General features: G+C 44.8%; 1 protein-coding gene across 1 annotated transcript in view; it reads right to left on the bottom strand.

Annotated features, from left to right (window-relative positions):
• Positions 1-5,984: 5,984 nt before the first annotated feature.
• The window catches only part of CHRNA6 (cholinergic receptor nicotinic alpha 6 subunit), a 14,828-nt gene continuing 4,676 nt past the window's right edge, over positions 5,985-16,136 (bottom strand). The window contains exons 3-6 of the mRNA XM_007127112.2: positions 10,296-10,340; positions 9,465-9,574; positions 8,385-9,363; positions 5,985-6,116 (exon numbers count right to left, since the gene is read on the bottom strand). Coding sequence (XP_007127174.1) covers positions 5,985-6,116; positions 8,385-9,363; positions 9,465-9,574; positions 10,296-10,340 — 1,266 coding nt within the window. The remainder of the gene's footprint in view (positions 6,117-8,384; positions 9,364-9,464; positions 9,575-10,295; positions 10,341-16,136) is intronic.

Here is a 16,136-nt window from a genome sequence, read left to right as displayed (position 1 = left end):
CATAGTCAAGTTTCCCCAACTATCTCAAGAATAGCCTAAATTAAGAGATAGCTTGCCTAAAGTAGGATTCAATCCATAGTGCTATGCCTCTTAAATCTATTTTAATTTCTCTCTTGTCACTAACTTGTTGAAAGGAATAGATCAGTTTTCCCCAAGAATGTCTCATTTTTAGGTTGTCTTGTTACTTGCTTCTGGTGTCATTTAGCTTGTCCCCCTGTGTCCTGTATTTCCTGTAAATCGGAAGTTACAACTATAATCTAGTTCAATATTGTTGGCAGAATACATCGTAGATGATGGTGTGTAGTTTCTGTTTACCATACAAGGGGACATGCTCTCGGGCTATCTCGTCATTAGTGTTAAGACTAATCCCTGGGGCTTCCCTGGTGGCGCAGTGGTTGAGAGTCCGCCTGCCGATGCAGGGGACACGGGTTCGTGCCCCGGTCCGGGAGGATCCCACGTGCCGCGGAGCGGCTGGGCCCGTGAGCCATGGCCGCTGAGCCTGCGCGTCCGGAGCCTGCGCTCCGCCACGGGAGGGGCCACAACAGTGACAGGCCCGTGTACCGCAAAAAAAAAAACAAAAACCACTAATCCCTGGATTAAGGTGATCTGTCCACCTTAATCCACTGGTAATTTTAGAAGTATAGCCTGTGGCCATAACACACAGCAAAGTTACAGAGACTCTTACCTGTGACCTTGGTCCTTTTAAAAATGGTCTCTAACTAGCTACATGAGAACACTGTAGTTTCCAAAGAGTAATATATTTATGCTGCGATGGATTTTTTTGGTTGTGTCATAATTCTTTTTTGGAAGCACCTACTATTATGTATTAATGTGAATTTGTTTACTTAATAGCCATGGTGACTACCATTTATGTTTAACCTGACATATACTCCTTCTTTGTATTAAGACTTTCTGTTCAGTATGTCAATAAAATAGTAGTGAAAATAAAAGTAACGTTATTTCTCTGGTTCATAGACAATCTTAGTTTTAGGCAAACTAGCCGAGAGCAGTAGTATATCCACTGGTGTGCGCTGTCATGCCCCTCCGGGCTGGCAGAATAGCGGCGGTAGGGCAGAGCAGCCTGGCCTGCTGCAGGATCAGACGTGCCCCCAAACACTCAGGGGTGATCTCCGCCAGGCCAGAAGAGTGCAATATCCACAGGGAGGTCAGAAGGAAGAGTACACATTGTGAAGATTGACTCAGGCGATCTTCCAAACAGCCCTGTGTGGAAAGCACTATCAACATCCATGTTTACAGATGGAGGTCCTCTCCACCTGCAAAACTCTATCCTCAGGGGAAAACACAGTGGGGAAGGAGCCTTACTGTTTCTCCAGGAGGATGGGTGCTTCTGCACCAAGGACCCAGTGAGGGTGCGATGTGTGTGGTGTGTGGTGGGTGTGATACGTGTGGTGTGGGTGGTGGGCTTGGTGTGTGTGCAATGTGTGTGGTGTATGGTGTGTGTAGAGGGTGTGGAGTGCGTGGTGAGCGTGGTTTGTGCTGGGTGTGGTGTGTGGCTGCCCTCAACAAGCCCACAGAGTGTGGGTCTTCACAGGCCTGTGCTCCAAACTGACCACCCTTGAGAGGGTCAGACTTTCCTTTGGAAGTTATGGGTAATCTTGTTTGGGACAATTCTACACTGACCTGCCCCTCACACTGCAGGAGGCTTACATCCCTAGCCCCAGACCCTAAGTGACCATTGCACCCCAGTCATTGTGACAACCCAAAATACCCTTTTAGACGTTTCCAAACACCAGCTGGAAATTGTGTGTGTGTGTGTGTGTGTGTGTGTGTGTGTAAGGGGTACAATAGCAGCTCTGGCTGAAAACTGCTGCTGCTGTTAAAGAGTTCAGATGATAGTTCCCAAGTCAAAAGTGGGGATGGGTGAGGGGAGATGCCCCTGTTCTTATCTCGCTGCCCCCTCACTATACCCAAGAGGCACACCCTAGGCCTCAGGGGAGGTTGGGGTCAGTGGGACGGCACGTGTAGACCTCTCTAGGCCCTCAGATGGAGCCCCGTGGTCCCTGGGTCCACCTCCTCCCCCTCCAGACCCCAGCACTTCCCTGCCCCTGACTCTGCCCCTCCTGCCTGACCTTGCCGGACAGAAGCGATCTAGCCCTGGTTTGTTTAGCCAAAAGCTGCCAACTCACAGCCCTGCAGGCAGGTTTTTTTTGTTTAGCTGACACCGAGACTTTATTTTTGCTTCTTAATTTAGTTGCCACATTTTAAAACTAGGAGATGCTGTATAAAAAGCTGGATTTTCAGTGTATCTTGAAAAATCAGAAGATCAAGCACCCAAGCCCACATTCAGCATGATGGCAAGGGCCCGGGGCCCCGTGGGGGGCAAATCAGCCTCCCTGCAGCGAGCAGACCCTGCATGATGGGCCCCTCTTTGGTCAGCCTCTTTACGCCTCAGCATCTGCTAACATCCAGCTTTTCTCCTCTGCCCCCGCTCTGCTGCCTCAGCCAAGGGAAGCAGGAACAGATGGGGCAGTGAGGGAGTAAAATGCTTCCACTCTGACCTGGGACTTATATTCCCAAGAACGTCTGCAGTTCAACTCAGCAATGACTGATCTCGTTCTGAAGACTCACATAGAGCCCACAAAAGTTATTAGTATCCCCTACCCCAGCTAAAATAAACTTTGACACTAATAGTCCTGACCTTCCTAAACTAAGAGAACATTTGCTGCTTCATTTCTCTAACCTGGTTTACTTAGAAGCTTTTTTCCTTCTGATTACTGACAGTGAAAGGTGCTTTCCCTGGCCTTTGGGAGGACATGGGGATGGGAAGGGAGGAGATGGGCCAAATCAGTTGATTTTCTGTCTTTTTCGATTCCCATCTCATGAGAGAGACGAAATTATCCGGGGGCAGGGAAATGGTTTAAGAGTCAGGAGATGTGGGTTTCAGAGTTGAACTTGTTAGCTACGTGATCACGGGCAAGCCACTCTACCTCTTGAGATTAAAAAAAGAGTTGCGCTACATAATCTATGAGTTCCGTTCCATCTCTCAAAGTCATTGATTCTACAGACCTGATACACAAAGACATCTCCATGATGTGATACCCCTTTTATTCAAATGCTTATTTCTTTAAAATATATGTTGCTAGTTTGTCACTGCCCCTGAGGATCACCAAGCAACTTCTGAAAAGCTGGCCTGGGAAGGCTGATGTCTGTTCATGCACAAAAGAATATGCTAAGAAGTCAGGATCCTGGCTTCCTGCCCCTGGCTGGGGGCACTTTTCTCTCATCTTCCTGTTTTGCAGTTCTTAAAAGTCTTATTTTTATATCTGATAAGGGGTTAATATCCAGTATATATAGAACGCCTACAACTCAACAACAAGAAAACAAATAAGCCAATCTTAAAAAGGGCAAAGGACTTGAATACACATTTCTCCAAAGAAGATATACAAGTGGCCAATAAGTACATGAAAACATGCTCACCATCACTCATCGTTAGGGAAAAGCAAATCAAAACCGCAAGATATTACCTTACACCCGTTAGGATGGCTACCATCAAAAAACTAACACGTGTTGATGAGGGTGTGGAGAAGATGAAGCCCCTGCTCACCTTCAGTGAGAATGTAAAATGGTGCCGCTGCAGTGGGAAACAGTGTGACAGTTCCTCAAAAAAATTAAAAAGTGATTGCTTAATGGGTTCAGAGTTTCAGTTTTGCAGGATGAAAAGAGTTCCGGGGATGGACAGTGCTGATGATTGTACAACAATGTGAATATACTTAATGCCACTGAACTTAATACCACTTAAAAAGGGTTACGATGGTACATTTTGTTATGTGTATTTACCACCATGAAAACTTTTAAACAATGACTTGAAATAGTGATTTGGCTTAATAGAAAAAAAAGTATCAAGAAACAAGCAACCCTCTGTAAAGACAGATAAAATAGAGGTGCTACAATCACATGACATGAAGAGAGTAAAACTACTTTAAAACAGAGTAACTAGTGCCTGGGGTACTACAACCGGCCTTAAGCTCCAGGATGAGGTAGACAAAGAAGAATTAGCACATGGTAATGAGACAGGTTGGGATCTGGGACGTGGGACCCTTTGCTGCAGGGCTTGCACCTGGACAAACGTCTCCTTGAGCAAAAAAAATACAAAGAAACTATAAGGGAGTAAAAATAACTGCGTATATGTGCAGTTGGGGCAAATTATGGACAAGATACAAAAAGACCAAAAAAAAACCCAACTGCCACTTCTGATGAGTTGGGAGCAAAAGCAGGGTCCTGTGCACGCCCCCTGCACACAACCCCACCTAAGGGGTGGGCAGACCACCTAAGCCACGCCTCCTGCCCAACCCATGGACACTCCCCTACCCTCACCCCATGTAAGGAACTAGCCCTCCCCCCTCGGTGAGTGAGCGAGGGAACATTCAAATGTTACTTGTTTTCGTTCCGCCTCAGGAGCCCCAATAAAGCCTTGCCTGAGTTTCTTGTCTGGCCTCTTATCAATTTCTATTGATTAAGGGAAGGTCAAGAACCTTGGTCAGTATCAGTAATAGAAGTTGTAGGGTATCAACACAATGGAGGTTATGCAACCACAAAAATTATACTTCAAGACTGGGTAACATCTCGGAGAAATGCTGCTGACATGATATTGAGAAAATAGCACAATACAAAACCGAAAGGTAAAACTGAGGTGTCAAATTATGTGTGCATTTAGACAAGGACTAGAACGGAAAAGGCAAAGTGAAATTAGTTCCTGTGTTAGGGTAGATTTTTTTTTTTCTACGTTAAAATGCATCTTTAAAACTGTTACAATAAGTGTATACAAAAAATAAGAAGATAATAAAGGAGGGTTGAATAAAACAGAATACCCAAGGTTCTCCCTCTCAGAAAAGGAATTGCTCTAAAAGGTACAAGATCACCATTTCCTACAGAAGAAACACTTTTATTTTCAGTCTCAGCTACAAAGAGCAAATGGAAACTGCTGATGGGAAGAGACACCTTTTGGACCCACGGCAAAGGTTGCTTCAGGTCTGTCCGGCCAGACCACGTCGTGCTTTATTTTCGTTGCTCTGGTTACATTCTCCACATGATACCTGGTCCTGGAGATCTCTGTGTTTATGACTTTTCCTACAAAGCTCCAAGTGCATGGACAGAACCTATTTCTGGGACTGTGGCAATGTCACCACTCAAGTCTCTGGCCAGATGAATGATAATTAAATATGGGGGGTGGGGGAGGGAAGGACTGGGAGTTTGGGATTAGCAGATGCAAACTATTACATATAGGATGGATAAACAACAAGGTCCTACTGTGTGGCACAGGGAACTATATTCAATATCCTGTGATAAACCAAAACAGAAAGAATATGAAGAAGAATGCATATATATGTATAACTGAGTCACTTGACTGTACAGCAGAAATGAACACAACATTGTAAATCAACTCTACTTCAATAAGATTTTTTAAAAGGGGAGTAAATACATCCTGTTGGTTAGACTGACTACCTGCTGTTACTTTTTTACCAAATAATGTATCAAATAATGCTGCAGTGTGTGCTCTACATCACAGAAATGTGCAGGAGAAAGCAAGCATACACAAGTTCACAGGTGCTGCAGAGGTCAGCAAGTCCAAGGTCCAGAGTTTCACGTCTGGCAGGTGTCATTATACTGAGAAGCCCATAAACTGGAGAAGCAAAAGAACCTCTTAGCGTGGCTTGACTTTGATTCCACGGTTTGCTGTTCTGTGGGTCGGTCACGTCCCCGGAAGACAAACGTGTACAGACAAGAGAAGCCTGCAGGTGCTGCCAGCTCTGGACTCCAGTGTCAGATCCCAGACACTGGGATCACAAAGTACTCCTCTGTGCCCCAAGGGAGGGCATCCAGGCTCCTGTTTGGCAATAAAGTCCTCTTTTTCCATCTAGATGGGGACTTGGTGCGAAGCTTTCTATCCCTTTCCTTGTGGTGGGGGAAACATGGAACAAACACAGTGTCTTGTAAGTTTCTGAAGACAAAGGGAAAAATCCATCTTACGAATGTCCTGTGTTGCCCAGGAGTGGCTGCACAAACAGCCCTGCAGTTCCAAACACGCAGACGATTATAAACACCCACAGGAACACCCTGTCCACCACCATGGCCACGTATTTCCAGTCGTCCTCTACCTGAAAGACAAAAGTCAAGCAGCTGTAAAAAAAATCAAAACCATGGGAGATAAGCTTTGTCTCATAAATAAGCTGCTTCCTTTTCACAGAAGATTTCCTGGCAATTTTAAAGCAAACATCCCTGTGATTCTGGTTAACCCGTGTCTCCTCTGTAGCACACAGAGAACTTCCGTTTGTCTGCAGAGGGTGGGTGCGTGCGCTCCGTCGGTCCTGGGACAGCGGGCTGCAGAGTGAGCAGGCGTATGTGGGCACACAGGACCTCACCTGACTGCAGGCAGCACCCCAGAAAGAGCTGCTCGGAGAGCTCCACTTTTGCATTGGCTGAAAAAAAAAATGCACAGCCTAACAGTTGAGAATTATGTTTTATTCAGTGGATTTTCTGAGGAATTCAAGCCCGGAAGGCAGCCTCCCAGGTCGCTCTGAGGGACTGCCCTGAAGAGGTAAGGGAAAAAAAAAGTCAGGGCACAGAGGAGGTTTTGCAACCAAGACCAGGTAGCCCGAACATCCAAAGATTACTGTTGTAGAGCATTTTGTTGCATTTGACTGCAACAGTAATCCTTTGATGTTCCGACCACCTGGGTTTTGTTGCAAAACTTCCTACATATCGTGGTTCCTCCCTATCCAATCTCCTGAGGTAAACCATAATGGAAAAGAATACCAAAAAAATGTATATATGTGTATAACTGAGTCACTTTGCTAGGCAGCAGAAATTAGTACAACATTGTAAATCAACTATACTTCAATTGAAAAAACGTTTAGGGCTTCCCTGGTGGCGCAGTGGTTGAGAGTCCGCCTGCCTATGCAGGGGACACGGGTTCGTGCCCCGGTCCGGGAAGATCCCACATGCCGCGGAGCGGCTGGGCCCGTGAGCCATGGCCGCCGGGGCTGCGCGTCCAGAGCCTGTGCTCCGCAACGGGAGAGGCCGCAACAGTGAGAGGCCCGCGTACCACAAAAAAAAATAAAAATAAAAATAAAAAAGTTTTAAAAAAAGATTACTGTTAATTAAAGAAAACCAGACATCTCAAGTTAAGGAATTTAGCGCTTTTCTATGTATGGGAAGATGCAAGAGTCTGGGTTCATGGAAATCATTCCTTTGATGTGCAAATTAGCTATCTAGGGCCAGCATTCTTCTTTCCTCCACCCTGAATCCCCTCAGGGTGCAGTTGGGGGTCACTGCAGTGGTTGATGGCTTGATGGGTGCAACGTCCTTCGTTTACTGATAGGGCAGGTGACATTTCTCATCCACTCTTGCCATGGGCACCACGGGACAGTCTGATTCCTTGGTAAGTCTGAGAAATGGGTTTCGGGGGGGGGCAGTGTAGGACGTGTGATGTGATGGGCCCCCCATCAGGAATAAGTGGCCCTCTAGAACTCGGGATCACGCTGGTCAGGGAGAGTTCGTTACATCTCTCATGTCCTTCCTGTTCCCGACCTCCAAGAGCCCTACCTGGTGGTGATCAAGTCAGCAGCAACTGTCCCTTAGCTGGACGAAGGTGTCACCACAGAGGCGAGTCCTAGGCTCACCTGCCCCTGATGCACCCCCTCCCCGAGCCGTGTGACATGCAGCCCATGTCCACCTCAGCACCAATGGGTGGACTTCCGGCCTGCAGTGTCCTTTCATTAGGAGATAAGGATGATGGCCATCAGGTCAGACCCAGACCCCTGGCGGCAGGAGTTTTCAGAGGCCCCCAGCTAGTCATCCTGATGGTCTGGAAAATTGGCATAAAGTTCTTGAGCTCTCTCTCTCTGGAGGATGGGGGGTCCTAGCTGCTAGACTCTGGGCCGCAGAAGCAGACTGTGTTGATGCTAAAAGTATCCCTGAGGTTCATTCAGTCAGCACCTGGATCCCCGTCAAGTGGAGTAAGTGGGCTGGGAGCTGCCGGAGGCCCAGGCCACCTTCCTCCCAGGCTCCCAGACTGTGAGCGGCCCTGCAGGCCTTCCTCCTGCTCCTCAGCCGGCTTTTCCCTCTCCCACCCTTCCTTATGCAGGGGCTCTCAGTTTCATAAACCAAGGTTGCCCTGAGTGTTTATTTTAACCAGATTTTACTTGAGTTGACATTTCTGGAGGCAGAGATTTGCTCTGAGGCTACACCTTACCCCACCCGCTCCCCAGGGCAGTTCACCCATAACTGCATCATCACAGGGCTGGCTCTTAGGGCACCACTCCCTGACCGTCTTGCAAACAGAACTCACGTTGAAGATCTGCCACGTCTATGCAGGGCCCCCAGGCCTGCTGCGGGTGAACAGGCCAGAAGAGCCATACATTTACCTCCTTTGTTTCATTTTGGTTCTTCATGTTTTCTGCTATGAATTGAACACTGTCAATTACATCTTCGACTTCAGGTGAGGGCTCCAAATTTTCAGTCATCCATTGTAAAGGCTGATGACTCAATCGTCTCTTGCTGGTGGCGATCTCACTAGACTTATGACAGGAGCAGCATTCTTTAAGAAGTTTGGGCTCTCTGCGAGGATCGAACTTGACTTTGGCTGGCCTACCAGAGAAGGCTTTGGGGTTTTTGTCAGATCTTGTCCCTTTTCTCTTGTCCAGAGGCCTCCTCATCATCAGGATCTGGGGTAACAGCCGGAGGAAGACTGCCTTCACCCACACGGGCATGGTGTGTGTGGTCGGGGTGCGATGGTGGGTGTTCAACACAAACACCGTCACCACGATGGACAAGGTGACGAAGATCATGGTGAAGAGCAGGTACTCGCCCACCAAGGGGATCACGAGAGACGTAGACGGGATGGTTTCTGTGATCACCAGCAAAAACACCGTCAGGGAAAGCAGAACTGAAATGCAAAGCGTCACTTTTTCACCACAGTCAGAAGGAAGGTAGAAAACCAACACAGTTAGAAATGAAACAAAGAGACAGGGGATGATCAGATTAATCGTGTAAAACATCGGCAGTCTTCTAATGTAGAAAGAATAGGTTATGTCTGTGTATATCTCTTCACAACAGTTGTATTTTATGTCATGCTTGTAGCCAGAAGCATCGACAATTTCCCATTCACTGTTTTCCCAAAAATCATCCATGTCCACTTTAGAGCCAATGATTAGAAGATCAATTTCAGCTTTGTCATAGGTCCAGGAACCAAATTTCAGGGAACAATTTTGATGATCGAAAGGGAAAAAAGTGATATCCATAGGACAGGAACTCTTAAAAATAGCTGGTGGAGTCCAGGTTATCATGCCATCGTATTTAAGAAGAGCTTTTGTCTTGCCTTTGACTTGGAAGTTGCCGAGAGCGCTGCAAAGTAAATCGGACACCATTAGTGACACCCCCTGTGCTTTGGGTCAGCCTGTACCAAAGACAACTTTGGAAAGAGACTGGCTGTCAGATGCCCATACTTGTTGTAGAGAACAATGTCAGGCTTCCAGATCTTCTCCGCAGGAACACAAAGAGTCTCAATGCCATCATATTCCACTGGGTCCCAGCGCAATTTATAATCATTCCATATCTAAAGGGAACAGAAGTCAGTTTTTAAAAATTCTTGACTTTCTTCCAATGTTAATTCTATGTTGGTTCAACAACTTTTTGAAAATTTTCTTATTTAAAGAGTTGGTTTCCTACCACAAGTTGGAAGATTAAATCCATGGGCAACAAGGTAGCTGAGCTGATTTGGGGCAGATATAGATATTAGATAAGTATCTATTGATTATTAATTAGCTAGCCAAGTTTATAGGCTTAGCTTCCATATTCCATGGACTATGTTCAATCTCTAGTAGCAATCCATTTCTAGTATTAAAAAGATAATTCAAGTGTATGATGATGGGTTTGTTACAAAATCTGCATAAAAGATTGAGACAGGAAGGAAGAACAAGATGGTATGACTGATAAAACCAGATGGTGGGAATCTAACCCAGAGCAGGATCAAAGAGTGGGCAAGAATCTGGCTCTGGAGCTCGAGATTCAGACAAAAATAGGAGACTTGAGAGTAGAAACCACCGAAGCACAGTCAGAGAGAACTCTGTCACTAAGTTCTGCACCGTGAAGCTTGCACCCAGCCAGCTGTTACCAGATTGAACTTTGGGCTTTGGAGCTAGTTAATACTTTATGCTCTATCATAAGCTGGAGATGCAAAGAGGGAATGCTAGTGGTTTTTATCCATTGGACGTTGTTAAACTGACACACAAGTGTGACACAGTTCCAAGAGAAGAACGTGTGACGTAGACACGTACGTGACGTAGCCACAGATTGGTTTCCATGATCTGGTTTACTTCATCCTGGGAAGAAGAAACAATATTTTTTAGCCTCAAATGTACTTGCTAATAGAAGTGAATCTTAGAGCAAAAATTACAACTAAAAATAGCCAATCTAAAAAAAAAAAAATAGCCAATCTGAGTTATTCATGCTAACGGAGGGAAAAAAAGAAGACTGAAAAGGCAACTTATAAAAAGCCCAAAATACAATATTTCCACACTGGTCCCAACCCTGTTGGCTTTGAAATGTGGCTTTATGACTGTCTTTCAAATCTGATTGAAGTCCCACCTCTGTGAAGCCTTTCTGACCACTGCAGCCCGTAAAGATTTCTGATCCCCTAAAAGGAAAGAAGGGAGAGAAGAGAGAGTGGGAGGGAGGGAGGGAGGGGAAGTCCTGCAGATGGTGATGGGTATCATTGTTTTTGCCATCTTCTTCCTCAGCTGTGCCCCAGCACCTTCTAGGTTCTGAGTCCTGAGCCCCACTGCCCCTGAAGTTGTCAGCCTCAGCTCACCATGGAGTTCTCCAGCTGGAACCTGCCACTCCCCAGAGCACTGCTCCCACCCAAACCACTGCCGATTGCTTCAATCATTCATTAACAAGTATTTATTGAGTACCTACTGTGCGCTCTATAAATGCTGGGGCTACAGAAGTAATCAGGATGGAAAATATCCCTACCTACATGTGGCTAAGCTATTAGCTGGGGAGACAGAAAATCAATAATAGACACACGGTATAATGTAAGATAGTGATAAGTCCCATGAACAAAAATAAAGAGGGATTGAGTGGTGTGTGTGTCTGCACACACACGCATACATGTCTCTTTTAGACAGGATGATCCAGGAAGGCTTGTCTGAGGAGGAGGTTTAAGCAGGTACCTAAATGACCTGCAAAGAGTCATGGGTCTCTTGAATAAAAGCGTTCCAGGATGACATGCCAAATATAATGTGTTCCTAATCAGCTACCACCTCTCGGTGGAGCAGCTACTGAAGACACATCCAGAACCTTCAGCAGTCTCACAGCGCAACACTTGGAGGCTATTGATGGTCACCCAGTGGCCAGCAGTGGGTTCCCAAAACTTACCAACCTTGTTTCCCCAGACACATGAGCACCTTCGAGAGTAAACACCTCACACTGGCTGAGGAAGCTGTGGCCAGCGCTGGACACCAGCCCACTCTGGTTTGCTGCTCTGCAGTTCTCCATGCCCCCCAGAAAACGCTACCTGGAGACCTCACCAGCTTCCTCCTTCAAAGGGATTTGTGTCAAGTCGTGATAAGCCCCAGGGTTTTAAAAGGTCAACAAAAGGAGTTACAATCATGGTTTTCTATTGGTCAGGGCAAGCAAAGAAATGGACTATTACTTATCCATGACTTTACAATTACCCGAGTCTAAGGACAGTGTCTTCTGTTCATACCTTGTGACCAGCAGATTCAAGCAGGGGCCATGTCAATAAATCCATTGGCTGTCAGTCAGGAATGGACTAGCTCTAGCAGTCCAGAAATGTCTCGGAGGTAACAGTCATAAGCATCTTCCGATGACTGCTTCCCCTCTGTCCACTAATACACTGTTTAGAGAACTAGTGCACACTGTGAACTAGAACGCTGTATTCTGAGAATTGGCAATATCATCCCGACAGTATTCCTGTCTCCCCATCTAGACTTCCACAGCCTGGTGAAGCTCCATGTGGTGTGGACCTGCTTCATGGTGGATGGACACCCTCAGAGGTGTCAGCCAAGTTTATGGGTCAGGACCGGGTCTGGAAAGTCGCATTCTCCATCCAATGCCAGACCGCACCTATGGTCATGGGAACTGCTATCATTCAGCCCAGCTGAAGGAGGCCAGAGACCCACAGTACAACCCCACATTCCTGGGACCATCACCCTGCGTCTCCTCCTTGGGAAAGTAAATTAGTTGACACCTGGTTCAATTAAAGGATTGGAGTTACAACTTCAAATGGACTAGATTCTGGAGCAGCAGCAACAGACTCAGAGACTGAGATCAGAAAGGCCAGGTGGGCTACATTTTGAAAGCCTTCAGGTTTGTCATGTCAGATATGCCAGGCCATCAGAAACACTGGGCAGGGGCTTTGTCCTGGCCCCATGAGGGGGACAGTGGAAATACACTTACTCTGAAGATCATCCACTCATTAAACTTTGTGGCCAAGTTCATTCTATGCAGCAGCAAACACTCTTCCATGTAGAGCTCTCTGGTGCTCTAAGGCCAAGCCTGAGGCCCAAACAGCAGCAGACGGCCTATATAGTCTTCTAGAAGGGAGTTGGTAATTGTGCATCTGGGCTGTACTGCATCACAGTCACTCCCAGACCTCACCATGGCTCAGTGACAACAATGAATATGGCCCACAGGGACTTCTGGTGCCCCACATGAGGACAAGTAGACTCTAATACACCAATAAGAATTGCTATTAATACTGGACAAAGTAGATGCAGAGGAAAAAAATTACTAAAGACAAAGAGGGACATTACATAATGAAAGAAGGATCAATTCACCAGGAAGACACAATGATCCTGACCATATATGCACCAATCAGCAGAGTCTCAAATTGTATGGAACAAAAACTGATAGAGCTGAAAGAAGAAACAGACAAATCCCCAATTACAGTTAGAGACTTCAATATCCCTCTCTCAGTGACCAATAGAACTCAGTAAACTCAACAGAAATCAGCAAAAATCTGAACAACATAATCAACCAGAAGAATTTAATTGACGTATATAGATACTCCACTCAAAAACACCAGAATACACATTTTTTCAAGCATGCATATAATATTAACCAATGCAGAAAATATCCTTATCATAGGCCATAAAACAAACCTCAACAAATTTAAAAGAACTGGAATCATAGTGTGCTTCTGATCATAATGGAATCAAACTAGAAATCAGTAACCAAAAGACAACAGGAAAATCTCTAAACCCATGGAAACTGAACTTCCAAATAATCCATGGGTCAAAGAGAATGTCTCAAAGGAAATTCTTTAAAACACAGAGAGCTGAATGGGAACAAAAACACAATATATCAAAATATGAGGGACATAGCTAAAAAAAGTGCTGAGAAAAAAATTTATAGCTAAATGCTTACATTAGAAAAGAGAAAAAGTCTCAAGTCAATAACACAAGTTTCTACCTCAAGAAATTAGAAAAACAAGCACAAAATAAACCCAAAGCAAGTACAAGGAAGGAAAAATAAAGATAAAACAGAAATCAATAAAGTTGAAAAGGAAAACAATAAAGAATATCAGTGAAACAAAAAGCTGATTCTTTGGGGGAAAAACAACAAAATTGATAAACCTTTAGCAAGACTGACAAAAATAAAAAGAGAGAAGACACAAATCACCAATATCAGGAATGAAACAGGAGCTATCACTACAGTTCCTATAGCTATTAAAAAGTTAGATAATACCCTGAGCAACTTTAATTTTATCATAAATTTGGCAATTTAAAAGAAATGGGCCCATTCCTCAAACACCACAAACTAACTAACAAGGACCTACTGTATAGCACAGGGAAATATACTTAATATTTTGTAATAAACAATAAGGGAAAATAATCTGAAAAGTGATATAAATAGACAGTGTGAATACCCTATAGCCATTTAAGAATTGAGTTTATAATTTAAAAGCTCCTGGAAAAGAAATCTCCAGGCCCAGTAGGTTTCCCTGAAGAATTCTACCAAATATGTAAAGAAAAATCAATACCAATTTCCCACAATCTCTTCCAGAAAATAGAAGAGGAGGAAAGAACTCCAAATCCTTTACGTGAAGCTAATATCATCCTGACACAAACCCAAACAAAGACATTACAAAAAAAGAAAAGAAAATATCTCTCATGAACTTAGATGCAAAAATCATTAACAAAATATTAGCAAACTGAATCCAACAATGTATAAAAAGTTAAACACCATGACTAAGTGGGATGCAAGGCTGGTTCAACATTCAAAAATTAATCAATGTAATTTACCATATCAACAAACTAAAGAAGAAAAACCATATGATCATATCAATTGATGGAGGAAAAAGCTTTTGACAAAACTCAACATCAATTCATGATTAAAAACTCTGTGAAACTAGGAATAAAGGGAAATTTCCTCAACTTGATAAGAGCATCTACAAAACAGCTACACCTAACTTTATACAAAATGGTGAAAGACTGAATGCTTTTTCCTTAAGATTGGGAACAGGACAAAGATGTCTGTTGTCACCACCCTTTTTTGTTTTTTTATTTTGCGTTACGCGGGCCTCTCACTGCTGTGGCCTCTCCCGCTGCGGAGCACAGGCTCCGGACGCACAGGCCCAGCGGCCATGGCTCACGGGCCCAGCCGCTCCACGGCATGCGGGATCCTCCCGGACCGGGGCACGAACCTGTGTCCCCTGCATCGGCAGGCGGACTCTCAACCACTGCGCCACCAGGGAAGCCCTGTCACCACTCTTATTCAGCATAGTACTGGAAGTTCTAGCCACTGAAATGAAGCAAGAAAAAGGGGGAAAAGGCATAGACTGGAAAGGAAGAAATAAAACTATCTCTATTTGCAGATTATAAGGTTGCCTACAAAGAAAATCCCATGGAATCTGTAAAAATGCTGAAACTAAGTGAGTTCAGCAAGATCTTAGGATACAAGATCAATATACAAAAGTCTTAAAATTCTATGTACTAACAATGAGCATGGAGAAACTAAAATTAAAAGCATAATACTATTTTCGGTCACCCTCAGATAAAACAAAATACTTACATATACACATAATAATACATGTATGGGATCTGTGTACTGAAAATTACAAAATCCTGAAGGAAGAAGAGCTAAATAAATGGAGAAACATCCCACATTAATGGACTGGAAGACTCAACAGAGTAAAGATGTCACTTCTCCCCAAACCGATCTGCAGGTTTAATGCAGTTCCTATCAAAATCCGGGCAAGGCTTTTTGTGGACATAGGCAGTTTATTCTAGGCATAGGCCTCAGAATAGCTAAGAAAATCTTGACAAAGAAGAACAAAGTGTGGGCTTCCCTGGTGGTGCAGTGGTTGAGAGTCCGCCTGCTGATGCAGGGGACACAGGTTCATGCCCCGGTCTGGGAAGATCCCACGTGCCGCGGAGCGGCTGGGCCCGTGAGCCATGGCCGCTGAGCCTGTGCGTCCGGAGCCTGTGCTCCGCAACGGGAGAGGCCACAACAGTGAGAGGCCCGCGTACCGCAAAAAAAAAAAAAAAGAACAAAGAACAAAGTGGCAGCAATCACTCTAGCCAATACTAAGTCTTACTTTACAGCTACAGTCATCAAGATAGTGCAGTGTTGGTGGAGGGATAGTCACACTGATCAATGAAACAGAATAGAGGACCTAGAAATAGACCCACACAAATATGTTCAACTGATTTTTCACAAAGGTACAAAACCAATTCAGTGGGAAAAGGATTGCCTTTTCAACAAATAGTGCTGGAGCAATTGGACACCCACAGGTCTAAAAAACAAAAATCTAGGTCTCATATCTTATATAAAAATTAACTCAAAATGGATCATAGTCTTAAACATAAGACATAAATAAAACTTTTAGAAAAACATAGGAGAAAACCTCTAGGATCTGGGATAAGGCAAAGAATTACTAGGCTTGATGCCAAAAGCATGACATATAAAAGGAAAAATTGATAAATTGGACCACATCAAAATTAAAAACTTCAGGGCTTCCCTGGTGGCGCAGTGGTTGCGCGTCCGCCTGCCGATGCAGGGGAACCGGGTTCGCGCCCCGGTCTGGGAGGATCCCACATGCCGCGGAGCGGCTGGGCCTGTGAGCCATGGCCGCTGAGCCTGCGCGTCCG

This window comes from Physeter macrocephalus, chromosome 20, assembly GCF_002837175.3.
Source record: "Physeter macrocephalus isolate SW-GA chromosome 20, ASM283717v5, whole genome shotgun sequence".
Classification (NCBI taxonomy): domain Eukaryota; kingdom Metazoa; phylum Chordata; class Mammalia; order Artiodactyla; family Physeteridae; genus Physeter; species Physeter macrocephalus.
Note: the sequence above shows the minus strand (reverse complement) of the source record. Positions and strands in the feature narration are given on the sequence as shown.